Genomic DNA, 18,449 nt, shown 5'->3' with positions numbered 1-18,449 from the left:
GGCTGGCATTGTCAAAGCTTCACCCTCCATTGCCGGTGGTGGGGTGAAGCTTTGACAATGCCAGCCACTCATGCTGGCGAAACGTCAGAAAAATCATTAGATGAACATCGGCCGAAGAACCCGAGACAGAAGCCAATAGGCAGTTTGTCAACAAGTGGCCACGAAAGCCTTAACAATTTTGTAAATTTAAATGGGTTTCATATTTTTAGCAAGTAGGTATGATATTCAGTGGCCATCAGCACTTAGTTTTAATTGGCAGTGTGGGCCTATATGGTCATCAGAGTTGTGACTGGTTTGATGTGACCACCACTGCAGCCTCTTCTGTGTTATGGCAAATTTAAAGGTACCAGCTCACTATCATTTTTTGTTAGCAACTTTCTGGGATGAAATCTTGAAACTAGAGGGTAGGACAAAGATGTTCAGTACATGGTCAGAACACTAGCCTCCTTCACCTCTTTGTCATCATACAGCAAAACTATATGAGCTATGGGTCATAGAAGGGAAATTCCCATAACTCTTCTTTTGTTCTGTGGTGATTATCATGTTATGTCCAGAAATAAGAAGTCAATTTTAAATCCCATGTCATATTTTTTATGCACTGCATTACACCACTCGTGTCCAATATAAGCTAGTTTTAGAACCTCCAGTGACCACCAAATTTGAGAACCCTTCCTAGCAGTATCACATCTGCAAAAAAAAAATTAAAATATTATGATGACAAGTGAGTGGTGGGTTATCAACACGATATCAAATATGGCTAATCCAGGAGTAGGTCTAATAATGAATAAGAAAATGGGAATGCTACTAAGCTACTGTGAACAGCATAATGACAGCATTATTGAAGCCAAGATAGATACAAAGCCAATACCCACCACTGTTGTTAAAATTTGTCAACTATCTCCACATATGATGAGAGATTGGAAAGAATATGTGATGATAGGAAAGGGAGAGAACAATATAATCACAATGTGGGACTGAAATAAGATAGTAGGAAAAGGATAGGCAGAAAAAATTGTTAGGGAATCATGGTTTAGAGGAAAGAAATGAAAAAAGAAGCTGCCTCGTAATATTTGGCAGAGAACACAATTTAATCAGTGCTATTACTTGGTGGCATGGTCCATATCAATTCAGGCAGGTAAGAAAAAATCTTACCTTCATAGTCTCAGATATTTTTGAATTTAGCATATGTTAAAATGAAGGACTAAGTAAGGAACACGTATTTTTTTGTTTTCTCCAAAAAAATTTCTGCTCTGAGATACAGCCCTCCAAAGATGACACTGCGCATATCATTTCGAAGATGCAAATTTTGGAAAAAATATAAAATACAGTATCTCTGGAACAGTTCTAGATATTTTATTGTTTTTTTTTTATTTGAAAGGTAATTGCTTTATGATTACAGAGAAATCCTCCATACTTCATGATGTCAGAGAAATCCTCCATTTGGACTTACCTGTCAAAGTTCTTTTACTATATCGTTTTGAACTTTTTTATAGTTTATGAGTTTTTTTTAATGCCAATCCATAAAATTTTGTTTTTTTTTTTCTGTTGGTTGGTGCCATATAGTTCTACAATCTCTGAAAAGCAGAGCTTCCAACCTCTTCAAAAAACAAATTAGCGCTTAAAAACTACAATACAGAAACCTGCAATGAACAACCATGACGAAACTGACAAGAAACTACAACAAAATGTAAGAAATATCTGCAACAATGAAAATGAAAAGAAATAACTGCAACAAAGACAGTAGAACTAAACATTGTAACATAGAAATTGGTAAAAAACAACTTCAGTGAAGACATACATTACCCTTGAAAGTTAAAAAAAAAGATTTTTTAAAATAAAAGCTGTCCAACTTAAAAGTGGTACCTCTCCTTTACAGAGAGTACTAAATGGTACTAATCAACAGAAAAAAATCTGTCTTTTCTGGATTGGCATTTTTGGAAAAAAAAATTAAAAAAGCAAAAAGATAAAAATCTGTAAATTATAAAAAAAATCAAAAGGCGACAGTAAAAGAACTTTGACAGATATGTCCAAACGGAGGATACCATTGTAATCATACAACAATTATCTTTCGAATAAAAAAAAAAAAAAACTCTAACAAAATATCTAGAACTGTTACAGAGCACATTTTAAAATTTTTTCCAAAATTCTCATCTTCAAAATGGTGTTGGCAGTGTCATCTTTGGAGGCCTGTGTCTCAGGGCAGGAACTTTTTTGGGAGAAAACAAAAAAAATATGTGTTTCTTACTTACTCCTGAATTTTAACATCTAAATTCAAAACATCCGAGACTATGAATGTAACTCTCCTGCCTGAAGTGATATGGATTATACCTGGTTTAAGAATTGTGAAAGTAGAGTTTATTCATTAAAAAGACCTGGAGACACTGAAAGATTTCGGATAGATTACGTAATAACATGACAGAGATTTTCAAAGCAGATCTTAAGTTGCAATATTTTTAGGGTCATATGTGGACTCTGGCACAATTTATTGGTTATGAAATGAAATGCAGATTAAACTGAAGAAATTGCAGAATAGCAGAAAATTAAGGAGCTGGGATAAGCTCAAAGACCAGACAGAGGTCATTGAGAGTTTCCCTGGAATTGAGAGATGGAACTGTGTATGCAGCAGAGGATCAAAGTAGGCAGAATCACAAGGTCCAGTAGAATTTGTTGTATGAAATTTTAAATATTGAATCTAGAAGTATATATATAAAAGCAAAGATGATGTAACTTACCAAACGAAAGCACTGGCATGTTGATAGACACACAAACAAACACAAACATGCACACAAAATTCAAGCTTTCGCAACCCACGGTTGCTTCATCAGGAGAGAGGGAAGGAGAGGGAGAGACAAAAGGATGTGGGTTTTAAGGGAGAGGGTAAGGAGTCATTCCAATCCCGGGAGCGGAAAGACTTACCTTAGGGGGAAAAAAGGACAGGTATACACTCTCTCTCGCACACGCGCGCGCGCACACACACACACACACACACACACACACACACACACACACACACACACATCCATCCGCACATACACAGACACAAGCAGACATGTGTATGTGCGGATGGATGTGTGTGTGTGTGTGTGTGTGTGTGTGTGTGTGTGTGTGTGTGTGTGTGTGCGAGCGAGTGTATACCTGTCCTTTTTTCCCCCTAAGGTAAGTCTTTCCTCTCCCGGGATTGGAATGACTCCTTACCCTCTCCCTTCAAACCCACATCCTTTCGTCTTTCCCTCTCCTTCCCTCTTTTCTGATGAAGCAACCGTAGGTTGTGAAAGCTTGAATTTTGTGTGTATGTTTGTGTGTCTATCAACATGCCAGTGCTTTCGTTTGGTAAGTTACATCATCTTTGTTTTTTGATATATTTTTCCCACGTGGAATGTTCCCCCATTATGACAGCTGCCACCCATTCCACATCAAACAGTCCCTTCCCTACAGCCTAGGTCTTCATGGCAAAGGAATCTGCTCCAGTCCTGAATCCCTGAACCGTTACACCAACAACCTGACAACAGCTTTCGCATCCCGCAACTACCCTCCCGACCTGGTACAGAAGCAAATAACCAGAGCCACTTCCTCATCCCCTCAAACCCAGAACCTCCCACAGAAGAACCCCAAAAGTGCCCCACTTGTGACAGGATACTTTCCGGGACTGGATCAGACTCTGAATGTGGCTCTCCAGCAGGGATACGACTTTCTCAAAACCTGCCCTGAAATTAGATCCATCCTTCATGGAATCCTCCCCACCCCACCAAGAGTGTCTTTCCGCCATCCACCTAACCTTCGTAACCTCGTGGTTCATCCCTATGAAATCCCCAAACCATCTTCCCTACCCTCTGGCTCCTACCCTTGTAACCGCCCCCGGTGTAAAACCTGTCCCGTGCACCCTCCCACCACCACCAATATATCCTCTCTTCCCGTTACCCACCAGGCCTCAACCTCCGCTAATTTCAAGTTGCCGCCGCTCATACCTCACCTGTCATTCAACATCATCTTTACCTCTGTACTTCCGCCTCGACTGACATCTCTGCCCAAATTTGGAATTTTGTGTGTGTGTGTTTGTGTTTGTTTGTGTGTTTATCAACATACCAATGCTTTCGTTTGGTAAGTTACATCATCTTTTTAGATATATTTTTCCCACGTGGAATGTTTCCCTCTCTCTCTCCCTCTCTCTCTCATATATATATACACTCCTGGAAATGGAAAAAAGAACACATTGACACCGGTGTGTCAGACCCACCATACTTGCTCCGGACACTGCGAGAGGGCTGTACAAGCAATGATCACACGCACGGCACAGCGGACACACCAGGAACTGCGGTGTTGGCCGTCGAATGGCGCTAGCTGCGCAGCATTTGTGCACCGCCGCCGTCAGTGTCAGCCAGTTTGCCGCGGCATACGGAGCTCCATCGCAGTCTTTAACACTGGTAGCATGCCGCGACAGCATGGACGTGAACCGTATGTGCAGTTGACGGACTTTGAGCGAGGGCGTATAGTGGGCATGCGGGAGGCTGGGTGGACGTACCGCCGAATTGCTCAACACGTGGGGCGTGAGGTCTCCACAGTACATCGATGTTGTCGCCAGTGGTCGGCGGAAGGTGCACGTGCCCGTCGACCTGGGACCAGACCGCAGCGACGCACGGATGCACGCCAAGACCGTAGGATCCTACGCAGTGCCGTAGGGGACCGCACCGCCACTTCCCAGCAAATTAGGGACACTGTTGCTCCTGGGGTATCGGCGAGGACCATTCGCAACCGTCTCCATGAAGCTGGGCTACGGTCCCGCACACCGTTAGGCCATCTTCCGCTCACGCCCCAACATCGTGCAGCCCGCCTCCAGTGGTGTCGCGACAGGCGTGAATGGAGGGACGAATGGAGACGTGTCGTCTTCAGCGATGAGAGTCGCTTCTGCCTTGGTGCCAATGATGGTCGTATGCGTGTTTGGCGCCGTGCAGGTGAGCGCCACAATCAGGACTGCATACGACCGAGGCACACAGGGCCAACACCCGGCATCATGGTGTGGGGAGCGATCTCCTACACTGGCCGTACACCACTGGTGATCGTCGAGGGGACACTGAATAGTGCACGGTACATCCAAACCGTCATCGAACCCATCGTTCTACCATTCCTAGACCGGCAAGGGAACTTGCTGTTCCAACAGGACAATGCACGTCCGCATGTATCCCGTGCCACCCAACGTGCTCTAGAAGGTGTAAGTCAACTACCCTGGCCAGCAAGATCTCCGGATCTGTCCCCCATTGAGCATGTTTGGGACTGGATGAAGCGTCATCTCACGCGGTCTGCACGTCCAGCACGAACGCTGGTCCAACTGAGGCGCCAGGTGAAAATGGCATGGCAAGCCGTTCCACAGGACTACATCCAGCATCTCTACGATCGTCTCCATGGGAGAATAGCAGCCTGCATTGCTGCGAAAGGTGGATATACACTGTACTAGTGCCGACATTGTGCATGCTCTGTTGCCTGTGTCTATGTGCCTGTGGTTCTGTCAGTGTGATCATGTGATGTATCTGACCCCAGGAATGTGTCAATAAAGTTTCCCCTTCCTGGGACAATGAATTCACGGTGTTCTTATTTCAATTTCCAGGAGTGTATCTATATCCTCAAAATCACCCTCTCCAAACCTTCCAGGAATTTCTGACTTCCAGCCTTGCCTCTCAATCCTTCTTAAAAAACCTTAATCCTACTCCCAACATCACCACTGCTGAAGCCCAGGCTATCCGTGATCTGAAGGCTGACCAGTCCATCGTCATCCTTCCGGCGGACAAGGGTTCCACGACCGTGGTACTTGATCGTCGGGAGTATGTGGCTGAGGGACTGTGTCAGCTTTCAGACAACACCACATACAAAGTTTGCCAAGGTAATCCCATTCCTGATGTCCAGGCGGAGCTTCAAGGAATCCTCAGAACCTTAGGCCCCCTACAAAACCTTTCACCTGACTCCATCAACCTCCTGACCCCACCGACACCCCGCACCCCTACCTTCTACCTTCTTCCTAAAATTCCCAAACCCAATCATCTCGGCCGCCCCATTGTAGGTGGTTACCAAGCCCCCACAGAACGTATCTCTGCCTACGTAGATCAACACCTTCAACACATTACATGCAGTCTCCCATCCTTCATCAAAGACACCAACCACTTTCTTGAACGCCTGGAATCCTTACCCAATCCATTACCCCCGGAAACCATCCTTGTAACCATTGATGCCACTTCCTTATACACAAATATCCCGCACGTCCAGGGCCTCGCTGCGATGGAGCACTTCCTTTCACGCCGATCACCTGCCACCCTACCTAAAACCTCTTTCCTCATTACCTTAGCCAGCTTCATCCTGACCCACAACTTCTTCACTTTTGAAGGCCAGACATACCAACAATTAAAGGGAACAGCCATGGGTACCAGGATGGCCCCCTCGTACACCAACCTATTCATGGGTTGCTTAGAGGAAGCCTTCTTGGTTACCCAAGCCTGCCAACCCAAAGTTTGGTACAGATTTATTGATGACATCTTCATGATCTGGACTCACAGTGAAGAAGAACTCCAGAATTTCCTCTCCAACCTCAACTCCTTTGGTTCCATCAGATTCACCTGGTCCTACTCCAAATCCCATGCCACTTTCCTTGATGTTGACCTCCACCTGTCCAATGGCCAGCTTCACACGTCCGTCCACATCAAACCCACCAACAAGCAACAGTACCTCCATTATGACAGCTGCCACCCACTCCACATCAAACGGTCCCTTCCCTACAGCCTAGGTCTTCGTGGCAAACGAATCTGCTCCAGTCCGGAATCTCTGAACCATTACACCAACAACCTGACAACAGCTTTCGCATCCCGCAGCTACCCTCCCGACCTGGTACAGAAGCAAATAACCAGAGCCACTTCCTCATCCTCTCAAACCCAGAACCTCCCACAGAAGAAACACAAAAGTGCCCCACTTGTGACAGGATACTTTCCGGGACTGGATCAGACTCTGAATGTGGCTCTCCAGCAGGGATACGTCTTCCTCAAATCCTGCCCTGAAATGAGATCCATCCTTCATGAAATCCTCCCCACTCCACCAAGAGTGTCTTTCCACCGTCCACCTAACCTTCGTAACCTCTTAGTTCATCCCTATGAAATCCCCAAACCACCTTCCCTACCCTCTGCCTCCTACCCTTGTAACCGCCCCCGATGTAAAACCTGTCCCATGCACCCTTCCACCACCTCCTACTCCAGTCCTGTAACCCGGAAGGTGTACACGATCAAAGGCAGAGCCATGTATGAAAGCACCCACGTGATTTACCAACTGACCTGCCTACACTGTGACGCATTCTATGTGGGAATGACCAGCAACAAACTGTCCATTCGCATGAATGGACACAGGCAGACAGTGTTTGAAGTTGCCGCCATTCATACCTCACCTGTCATTCAACAACATCTTTGCCTCTGCACTTCCGCCTCGACTGACATCTCTGCCCAAACTCTTTGCCTTTACAAATGTCTGCTTGTGTCTGTGTATGTGCGGATGGATATGTATGTGTGTGTGTGTGAGTGTATACCTGTCCTTTTTTCCCCCTAAGGTAAGTCTTTCCGCTCCCGGGATTGGAATGACTCCTTACCCTCTCTCTTAAAACCCACATCCTTTCGTCTTTCCTTCTCCTTCCCTCTTTCCTGACGAAGCAAACATTGGTTGCGAAAGCTAGAATTTTGTGTGTATGTGTGTGTTTGTTTGTGTTTCTGTCGACCTGCCAGCGCTTTCGTATGGTAAGTCACGTCATCTTTGTTTTTAAATATATTTTTCCCGCATGGAATGTTTCCCTATTATATGGGGAAACATAAATTTTGTGTGTGTGTTTGTGTTTGTTTGTGTGTCTATCAACATACCAATGCTTTCGTTTGGTAAGTTACATCATCCATATATATATGCACACACAGGGGGATGGGGGTTTGAAGAGACCATTGGAGAGAACAGGAGCACTTGGATGAATATTAAGAGGTTAGATGTCAAGTGAGTACTGTCAAAGAAGAGGAGGTTGTGAAAGGTGGAAGGCATATAAAGAAGGGCCGTGCAAAGGAAACAGTATTATGCAAATGGAAATGGAAATAGATTAAATTAAGATGAAATACGATACTACGAGAAGAATAAGTCGAAACAAGGCACCTTTTCTAGACAACATTCTCTTAGAGTTTTGAGACCCTGGGAGAAAGGTACCGTGACCAAACCATTCCACCTGGTATGGAAGATACAAGAGTTGGGCAAAGTTTGCTGAGACAAGAAGAAAGTAAGAACCCCACTTCCAAAGAAAGCAGATGATGACTGGTGTGAGTATTGTAGAATCATCAGTCTCAGTTGGAATATTTTGACATGAATACGTACATTAAGCTGTGAAGAAAATCAAGGAGAAATTTGGAAAGGAAAAGAAGCGAAAACATATTTCATTGGTGACATTGCAATTCTGACGGAGATGTAAATAACCTTGAAGACTAGTTCAGTGGATTGGATAGAATCTTGAAAATAGGTCATGAGGGAACTAGATTAGGAAATGCGACATTAAAAGTGATAGAAAAGTTTTGTGGCCTCTCATGTTTTGTCAGTGTGACTGATTAATGGTGAGCTTCCAGGCATTCAGCTGAGTTGTTTCCATTTTATGCACAATATTTCAACAACTAACTCGGTTGCCTTCATTGGGTGCTGTTAGCTGTGTCGTTATACGTGCTCACTGGTCGGACCACAACTCATGGCACTCAAAGAGTGGGTCAGTCATTGAATTGTTGTGTGTAAATGGAAACAACAACTTGGCTGAACACCAGAAAGCACACCATTGGTAGCAGGTGAGCTTTGATATTCAGGCAGTGAAATAAAAGGTATCAGACAAAATAGAGAAATTTATTAACAATGAATAAAAATTTAAATATTAGGATGTCTTTTTCTGAAGGTATTTGTCTGGACTGTAAGTCTTGTACTGAAGTGAAACTTGGATGCTTAGCAGTTCAGACAAGAAAAGAATAGTAGCTTGTGAAAAAAAAGTATTGCAGAAGAATGCTGAACATTAGATGGACAGGTCGGATAACTAATGAGGTACTGAATTGAACTTGGGAAAAAAGAAATTTATGTCACAACCTGACTAAAAGAAGGGTTTTGATTGAGAGGACACATTCTGAGGCTTCCGAGACTCATCTGTTTGGTACTGGAGGTAATTGTGGGGGATAAAGATAGTCGTGAGTACAGTAAGCAGGGTCAGATAGATGTGAGTTGCAGTAGTTATTCAGAAATGAAGAGGCTCGCATAGACTAGACTAGCGTGGATGATAAGAGTTGCCCATCATTGCCTGCAAGCTCTCCAGTTCTCAACTGCAGAAATTTTATGGAGAAGAATAGAATGCAAATGACCTTTTCTTTGGATGCCTCAGATTACATGGAAGTACAAAAATCCTTGTACAATAACTTGAGAAGCTTGGTCATCCGTTGCCAATCTCTATGATGGCTTCATCAGCTTTTTTAACTTCACACAATCATAGATGTTCCATATCAGGTGCTATCCAAGATATCCAATAATTTCATTGTACTGGTCAAACCATTAGCAGTAAGACGTTCTGGTGCTAGACGTCTCAGCTACTGCAGCGCAAAGGTGCATCATCTTTGGTGGGTGCAGATGAGAGTTGTAGATTTGCTTGTCAGGACATGTTTCATCACTGCAAATTGTGAAATGGATAACGTGAAGAGGCAACAGATTTGCATCAGAATGTGTTTGAAGTTGAAGAAAACTGCAGTTGAAACCCACCACATGCTTACAGAGGCATTTGGTGAGATTGAGAGTCACTAAGTCAAGGAAGAATATTTGAGTGGTACAAGTGTTTTCAGGAAAGCCGAGAATGTGTGGAAGATGACAAACAGTGTGCTTAACCGTCAGCATGCATGATACTGGAAATGATAATGAAAGTGGATGACATGATTTACAAAAACTGAAGGCAGACAATTAATGATTTTTGTAACAGAGATGGACTATCGTATGGCACATGTCAATGAATTCTAGCCGATGAACTGAACTAGAGAGGAATTGCAGCAAAGTTTGTCCTTCACCTCCCAGCATCAAACAACAGAACCTCAGGATTCAGATGTGCAAAGAGATTGAGAGTGTCCAAAATTCTTATCCAGAGTCATAACAGGTGATGAATGTTGGGTGTATGGTTACAAGACTGAAACAAAGCAGCAGTCATCACAATGGAAAACACCATCTTCTCCAAGGCTGAAAAAAACTAGATAAGTTTGCATCGTGAAGTCAGCGCCAATCATTTTTTTCCAACATTCGGGGAATAGTGCATAAGGAGTTTGTTCCACATGGTCAAACTGTCAACAGGCAATTTTACTTCAAGGTTTTGAGGCAACTGAGGGAAAATGTTTGACACATACGGCAACAGTTGTGGAGAAAGAAAGACTAGTTGTTGCACCATGACAACACACCCGCACACACCTCTCTCATTGTGAAAGATTTCCTGGCCGAAAACAACATTGCAATGGCCCCCACTCTCCCATCTCACCACACCTAGCCCAGTGGACCCAAAGATGAAAATAGCATTGAAAGGGCAACATTCTGACCATATTGAAGGCATCCAAGTAGAACTGGAGTGTGTCCTGAACACCTTCACATTGGGAACTTGCAGGAGTGCTTCCAAAAATGTAAACAATGCTGGGATTGTTGCATACATGTACAAGGTGATTACTTTGAAAGTGATCAAGGACATTAGGGCATAAGTAAAGTTTTCTGACATTTACAATGAAATTCCCCAATATTTTGGGTAGCACAGATTCACCGATGACACAGGTGCCCACATCTAAAGCTCTCTGTACACAGAAGTGACCCATACAGCATGATGGAGGACAGAAATATTCAATTTGGTTTATTTTGTATGGTGAGCACACTGTTGGTCATGAAAGCAAAATGGCGTGGACAAAGAGAAATGTGTATGTCTGAATTTTTGCACAGGAGTGAAAGAATTGGTGGTTTGTCTCTTATTATTGATTTGCAACTGCTGCCATCGCTTGCTTTATTCCAGAAATTCACTCGCACATCGATAGATGATTTTTGCATTCTTTTATCTACAATTGAGCTGAAGATTCCAAAGCAAGACACAAATTATCAAAGAGCCATATCAGCAGAAGAGAGGCTTGCCTTAAAACTGTAATTCTTAACAATAAGCAACGGTTATGATAGCCTTAAATATCTATTTTGTGTACCTAACACCGAAGTAATTAATGAAGTATGTGATGCTGTATGCAAAATAATCATGTATTTTATTGAGGTATGCCTAAAAGTGAGGGGAATACTATTCATTAAAATGAGTAATGTAATGTAAAATATGTGATAGACCAGCCTTATAGGCTAATTGATTACTTGGGTTTTATAGTTTCTTGGATAAACACATCATTATTGTAAGAAAAATAGGAAAAACAATTTTCACTTATTTTGTTTCTGTATTTAAATTTCATGAAGTAGTAGCAAAAGCATGACATTAACACAAATACCTTGGATGTAAGCCCCAAGAATTATCAGGTCTTTCATATATTTTTATTTTACATTAATCTACATTACCTGTTTATTTTTCTGCTGGCAGTTACATGAAACAAACCAAAAGTAAACAAAAAAGCAGAACAGCCACTTTAAATGTCAGTTATGCAGTACACGTAAATGTGGTGGGGGAAGAGTGGTGTATTATGTCAGTAGACAGGAGTTCTTCAGAAGAGCAGTTGCAGTTTCTTGCAGAAATATGAAATGAATTTGCACAATCTTTTAAATCAGATAACTTGTGGGTCAAATGGCATGATGAAGCTGTATGAGCAATCTGTCTGTACGGCTCCCATTAAACCAAATAAATGCAAAATAATGTTATTACATGATTATGATTTTATTAAGCTGTAAACCTCTATCTTTCCTCATTTTATATTTATCAAGGAGGAATGACAGTGATTTGAGGGCAAACCACTTGGAATTATACTTTTCTGATGCACTCATTCCTGAGGTTGTATCTTCACTTCCTATGTTGGCATTTTCAGCATTTTGGCAGTTTCTCGCCAAGCATTAATTTTTTGTTAAGTATTTTATGCAGTCCATATACAGGATCCCACAAGCACCTGTGGGTCTTGACTTTTCTGTCAATAGAAGTACACTATCATCCAGCTACTCCATCACCACAAAAATCACTTTCAATAAACAACAACAAATAGTTTACGTGCAAAAAACAGTGTACTGCACTAAAGTGAGTGCACTTTGTTTATCATAAGAAAGCTAGTGCTGAAGTGGGGAGAACACAGACTTCCTTTGATATTTTACTCTAAAACCAACAACCAGTGGACCAAAGTAAAATATCTGCAAATGCAACCCACAATCAGCTGAATGCCATGTGCCTGGCATTGACACCAGAGAGTTCCTCATTCACTGTTGCACATACACTTGTGTTTGCTTCAGTGGAAAGGAGGCCTAGAAGTGACATATCACTTACAATGGACTGCAGGCAAGTGTTCAATACTGGTATATTTTATGTAAGTATGAGCTGGCTGAATAGTGTAAGATAGAGGCCAATAAATTCAGTTAAAAAAACTGCAGAAGAATGCCTGTCATAGATGACTTGCTTTCTGTGTCAAGCTTGACTGGGATGCAGGCTCTTCTTCTGTACTGGACACAGACACAAATGTCGCTACATTCCATGATAAAGCTATTGTGGGTGCACTGTGTTTAGTGGTACAAGTAAATAATCTGAGCTTCAACAGTGGCATATATGCTTATGTGAATTCATTCTTTCAGATAACAGGAACTGCTTATTATGTTTAAGGTAGTGTGCATGCCACAGTCTTCCTGCATGTCTCAAGAAGAATTGATGCTGTACTCCTCTCAGTAAAGAGAGTGTTAAATTTATGATGTGTTGCCCTGATATATGTAAAGTTCTTTGTTTCATAAATCAGTCATTCATAAAAAATGCTTCAGTACATACAACATCCTCAAAGCTTTCCATTCCTTACTAACTTTAGTGCAGGATGTAGTGCATTACTCCGTTTTGCTCAAGTGTCTGAATTACCTCATGAACAACCTTTGTGTTCCTTGCTATTATCAGTGTTTTTTTCTTGTTTTTTAGTGGGAGAAGCTACTGGAGATATTGAGAACAGCACTCGTCATGAATGGAATAAGTGTCCGACAGTTACAATCAGGAAACCGATTTCAGCAGTGCCTAGCAGATTTCAAGGTATTAACACTGGCCCTAGTATCTTATATCCATTATTATTTTTATTGTTTTAAAGCCGCAGATACATTGTAATTTTAGTGAGTAACGTGTTAGTATTGTTGTTTGTGTTGTTGTTGTTATTGTTGCTGCGGCTGCTGCTGCTGTTGCTGTTATCCTCAGTCCAAAGACTGGTTTATTGCAGCTCTCCTCGCTCCTCTGTCCTGTGAGAGCCTCATCCTTCTGTATCAGCTTACTGTATTCATCTCGTGATCTCCTTCTATAATTTTTACCTCCCCACACTTCCCTCCAGTACTAAATTCATGATTCCTTAATGTCTCAGAATGTGTCTTATCAGCAGATCCCATCTAATTAGGTTGTGCCAGAAATTTCTATTCTCATTAATTTAATTCAGTATCTCCTCATTGGTTATGTGATCTACCCATCTAATCTTCTGTATTCTCTTGCAGCACCACATTTCAAAAACTTTTATTCTCTTCTTGTCTAAACTATTTAACATCCACATTGCTACACTCCATACAAATACCCTCAAAAAAAATCTACCTAATACTTAAATCTATATTCACTGTTAACAAATTTCTCTCCTTTAAAAACAATTTTCTTGCCATTGCCAGTCTGCATTTTATGTCCCCTCTACTTTGGCCATCATTAGTTATTTTGCTACCCAAATAGCAAAACTTGTCTATTACTTTCAGAGTCTAATTTCCTAGTCTAATTCCCTCAGCATCATCTGATTTAATTCTACAACATTCCATTATTCTTGTCTTGCTTTTGTTGTTGTTTATCTTATGTCCTCCTTTCAAGACACTGTCCATTCCATTTAACTACCCGTCCAAGTCCTTTGCTGTCTCTGACAGAATTGCAATGTCATAGGCAAAACTCAGAGTGTTTATTTATTTTCCCTGTACTGTAATTTCTACTGTACTATAAATCTGTCTTTCATTCCCTGTACTGTTTGCTCAGTGTAAAGATTGAATAATGTGGGGAATAGGCTACAGTGCTGTCTCACTCCCTTCTCAACCACTACTTCCCTTTTGTTTCCCTCAACTCTTATAACTGCCATCTCATTTCTATACAATTTGTAAATAGCCTTTTGTTCCCCATATTTTGTCCCTGCTACCTTCAACATTTCAAAGAGAGTCAGTCAACATTGTCACACTCTTTCTCTAAGTTCACAATGCTATAAATGTAGGCTTTCCTTTACTTAACCTATCTTCTAAGGTAAGTTGTAGGGTCAGTATTGTGTCTCATTTTCCAACATTTCTCCAAAATCCCAACTGATCTTCCCTGAGGACAGCTTCTACCAGCTTTTCCATTTTTCCATAAAGAATTTGTGTTAATGTTTTGCAGCCATGACTTATTAAACTGGTATAAACTGGTATTTTCATAATTTTCACATCTTTCAGTACTTGCTTTCTTTGTAATTGTAATTATTACATTCTTCTCGAAGTCTGAGGGTATTTTGCCTGCCTCCTACACCTTGCACACCACATGGAATAATTTTGTCATGGCTGACTCTGCCAAGGCTATCAGTAGTTCTGATGGAATGTTGTCTGTTTCCAGGGCGTTGTTTCATCTTAGGTCTTTCAGTGCTCTGTCAAATTCATCTTACAGTGACACATCTCCCATCTCATTCTCATCTACGTCCTCTTTCCGTTCTACAACATTGCATCTCCCTTGTATAGACCCTCCATATATTCCTTCCATCTTTCAGCTTTCCCATCTTTGCTTCGGATTGGTTTTCCATCTGAGCTCTTGATATTCATACAGCTGCTTCTCTTTTCTCCGAAGTTCTCTTTAATTTTCCTGTAGGCAGTATCAATTTTTCCCATATTGAAATATGCTTCTAAATTGGTACATTTGTCCTCTAGCCATACTGGCTTAGCAGTTTTGCACTTCCTGTCAGTCTCATTTTTTAGACGTTCGTATTCCCTTTCACCTGCTTCGTTTGCTGCATTTTTAAATTTTCTTGTTTTATTGGTTAAATTCAATATCTTCTGTGTTATGCAAGGATTTATACTAGGCCAGGTCTTTTTATCTATTTGATCCTCTGGTGCCTTCTCTATTTCATCTCATAAAGCTATCCATTCATCATCTACTGTATTCCTTTCCCCTGTTCTAGTCAACTATTGCCTGATACTCCCTTTGAAACTGTCAGCAAACTCTGGAGGTTGGAGTGGGTTGTTTGGGGGAGGAGACCAGACAGTGAGGTCATTGGTCTACTGGGTTAAGGAAGGATGAGGAAGGAAGTCAGCCATGCCCTTTCAAAGGAACCATCCCTGCATTTGCCTGGAGTGATTTAGGGATGGCCAGATGCGGGATTGAAGCATTGTCCTCCCTAATGCGAGTCTAGTGTGCTAACCAATGCGCCACCTTGCTCAGTTTCAGAAAACTCTGATTCTTTCAACTTACCCAGGTTCCATCTCATTAATTTCGTACCTTGTAGCAATTTCCTCAGCTTTAATTGACAGTTCATAACAAATAAATTGTGGTCAGAGTCGACATCTGCCCTGGAAATGTCTTGCAGTTTAAAATCTGGTCCCAAAATCTCTGTGTTACCATTATATAATCAATCTGAAATGTTCCAGTGACTCCAGGTCTCTCCCATGTATACAACCATCTGTCATGATTCTTAAACCCAGTGTTTGCAATGATTAAATTAGGCTCTGAGCAAAATTCTACCCAACGACTTTGTCTTCCATTCCTTTCCCCCCAGCCTATATTCACCTACTATTTTTCCTTCCCTTCTGTTTCCTATTATTGAATTCCAGTCCATCATCATAGTTAATTTTTCGTCTCCCTTAACTATATTAATAATTTCTTTTATCTCGTCATACATTTCTTCAATCTCTTCATCATCTGTGGAATTAGTTGACATATAAACTTGTACTTATGTAGTAGGTGTTGGCTTTTTTGTCTGACTTGGCTACAGTAATGCATTCACTATGCTGTTCGTAGTTGCCTACCCACATTCCTATTTTCTTTTTCATTATTAAACTTGCAGCATCCTATTTGATTTTGTATTTATAACCCTGTATTTACCTGAGCAGAAAACTTGTCCCTTCTGTCACTGATTCCCACTATATCTAGCTTCAGTCTCTCCATTTCCCTTTTTAAATTTTCTAATCTACCTGTGCAATTAAGAGATCTAACATTCCATGCCCAATCCACAGAACACCAGTTTAGTTTCTTCTGATAACAACATCCTCCTGAGTAATCCCTGCCCAGAGATCCGAATGGGGGACCATTTTACCTCCAGAATATTTCACCCAAGAGTATGCTATCATCATTTACACAAACAGTAGAGCTGCATACCCTCAGGAAAAATTATGGGTGTAGTTTCCCCTTGCTTTGAGCTGTCAGCAGTACCAGAACAGCAAGACCATTTTGGTGGATGTTACAAGGCCAGATCAGTCAATCATCCAGACAGTTGACCCTGCAGCTACTGAAGTCTGCTTTTCCTCTACAGCAACCACATGTTTTTATGGCCTCTCAACAGATAACCCACCATTGTGGTTGAACCTGTGGTACAACTATCTCTATAGCTGAGGTGCACAAGCCACCCCACCAACAGCAAGGTCCATGGTTCACGTCAGGGATGAGTAACATAATAGGGGTATTATTTGGAATGGAAGTTGTTAGGTGACGAGAATCTGGCCTGAGGAAGATGATTAAGTACCATTTGCCACAATTGTCAGAGTGGCATCCATTTTGATAGGTAGAGTATAAAAAAATAAAGTTCAGAGGCTAAGATTGAAAAAAATTTAAAGCTAATGAAAGCATCACAATGAAATAATGAAGTTATCATGAAAATTTCGACCTATCATCAGAATTCTTTTTTTTTTTTTTTTTCCTTTTTTTCACTTGGTTATAGTTTGATCAGTTTTAAGTATCTGCTATCCTTACAGCATAATATCTCAAGATTAAGGGTAAAATTAAATGAACTAGTTAGTTGTATCAGAGGAAAATTCAATTAAGTCAACTAATAAATTATGTCTGTAATAGAAATTCCTGGATGGAGCAATTATTTTACAATAAAGGAAAGGAAACAACTCACCTGTAGCAGATAAATGCGTGGAGCAAAGAGACACATAACAGGAAACATCATTGAGACTAGTGATCCCCTATTCTTCAGGATTCCCCATGTCTGAATGTATTACCTTGGTGGACCTCAGAAATTGTCGAGGCCATTAAGGAAAACAGGTGGGCTCCCCACACCATAAGCAGAATCCCTCAATTGAACACCTCATTGTCTTTAATCAGATCTGTGCCCAGTTCCACCACTTAATAAAATGATGGAAGCAAGAATGCTGGGAATGATTCATATGATGACAAAAAACTACCAGCACACCTAGTATAAGAACTTTGCTTTGACCCACAGAAAAACATTCACACACTCATTCATGCACACTACATTATTATTAATCCTCAAGCAGGTCCACCATTTCTCATAACAAGAGCAGGTGCGCGGCATATTTTGTACACTTGTAAAGAACAGAAGTCTTTATACCACAAAAGTAAACACATGTGAGCAAAATCAGAGTTGATAATAAACTTACATTACATGAGCTGAAACACTGTTTAATTAAACAATAACAAAATATACGTTCATCGTATCACTCTGTTCCCATGTACAGGCATTACCCCACACTAATGAGCCACTCAAAGCATTACACAGTGCAGTTCCATGGGATCCCACCCAACCACTTATTCTATCATTAATTATCTTATAGACAATTGCCTCATTGTGGTAGTTTGCTGCTAGCTCGTAATCTGAGTCATTTTCTTGCACGGGTCATAATTTTTTCCCACCTAGTTCACTTTTCATTTTATATTACTGCTGCTCACTTTGATGTATGACAGAACAGACTATAAGTGTGTTAACTGAAGTAATAAAGAAAAATAGGTATGGGCTCAGAATTATAAAACAACAATGAAATGGTACAAGAAAATTTTATTTGTTGATACATAGGCACGCCCACTCAAGGGCTAAGTGTGCATTATAGTTACATTGCATGGCTTCCTCGAGCCTCTCCATATATTGCCACTTTAATTATGATGACCCGAATTTCTTTCACAGAGCAGAGCCATTACACAGAACTGCTGATCGTACGCACTGTCAGGCACTAATTAACTGTGTGACCCTTTGCTCAACAACAATGCCTTTGCCCTACTGCATGCAACTCTTTTTTATTAACAAAATGTGTGCAAATAAATATAGTCT

At 41.2% G+C, this 18,449-nt stretch overlaps 1 protein-coding gene across 1 annotated transcript in view; it reads left to right on the top strand.

The window, feature by feature from the left end:
* LOC124804966 (E3 ubiquitin-protein ligase SHPRH) overlaps nucleotides 1–18,449 on the top strand; it is a 266,474-nt gene that overhangs the window by 228,821 nt on the left and 19,204 nt on the right. The window contains exon 21 of the mRNA XM_047265357.1: nucleotides 13,121–13,228. Within this exon, the coding sequence (XP_047121313.1) occupies nucleotides 13,121–13,228 (108 nt within the window). The remainder of the gene's footprint in view (nucleotides 1–13,120; nucleotides 13,229–18,449) is intronic.

This window comes from Schistocerca piceifrons, chromosome 7 (genome assembly GCF_021461385.2).
Source record: "Schistocerca piceifrons isolate TAMUIC-IGC-003096 chromosome 7, iqSchPice1.1, whole genome shotgun sequence".
Classification (NCBI taxonomy): Eukaryota; Metazoa; Arthropoda; class Insecta; order Orthoptera; family Acrididae; genus Schistocerca; species Schistocerca piceifrons.
This window is presented reverse-complemented; position numbering and strand designations above follow the sequence as displayed.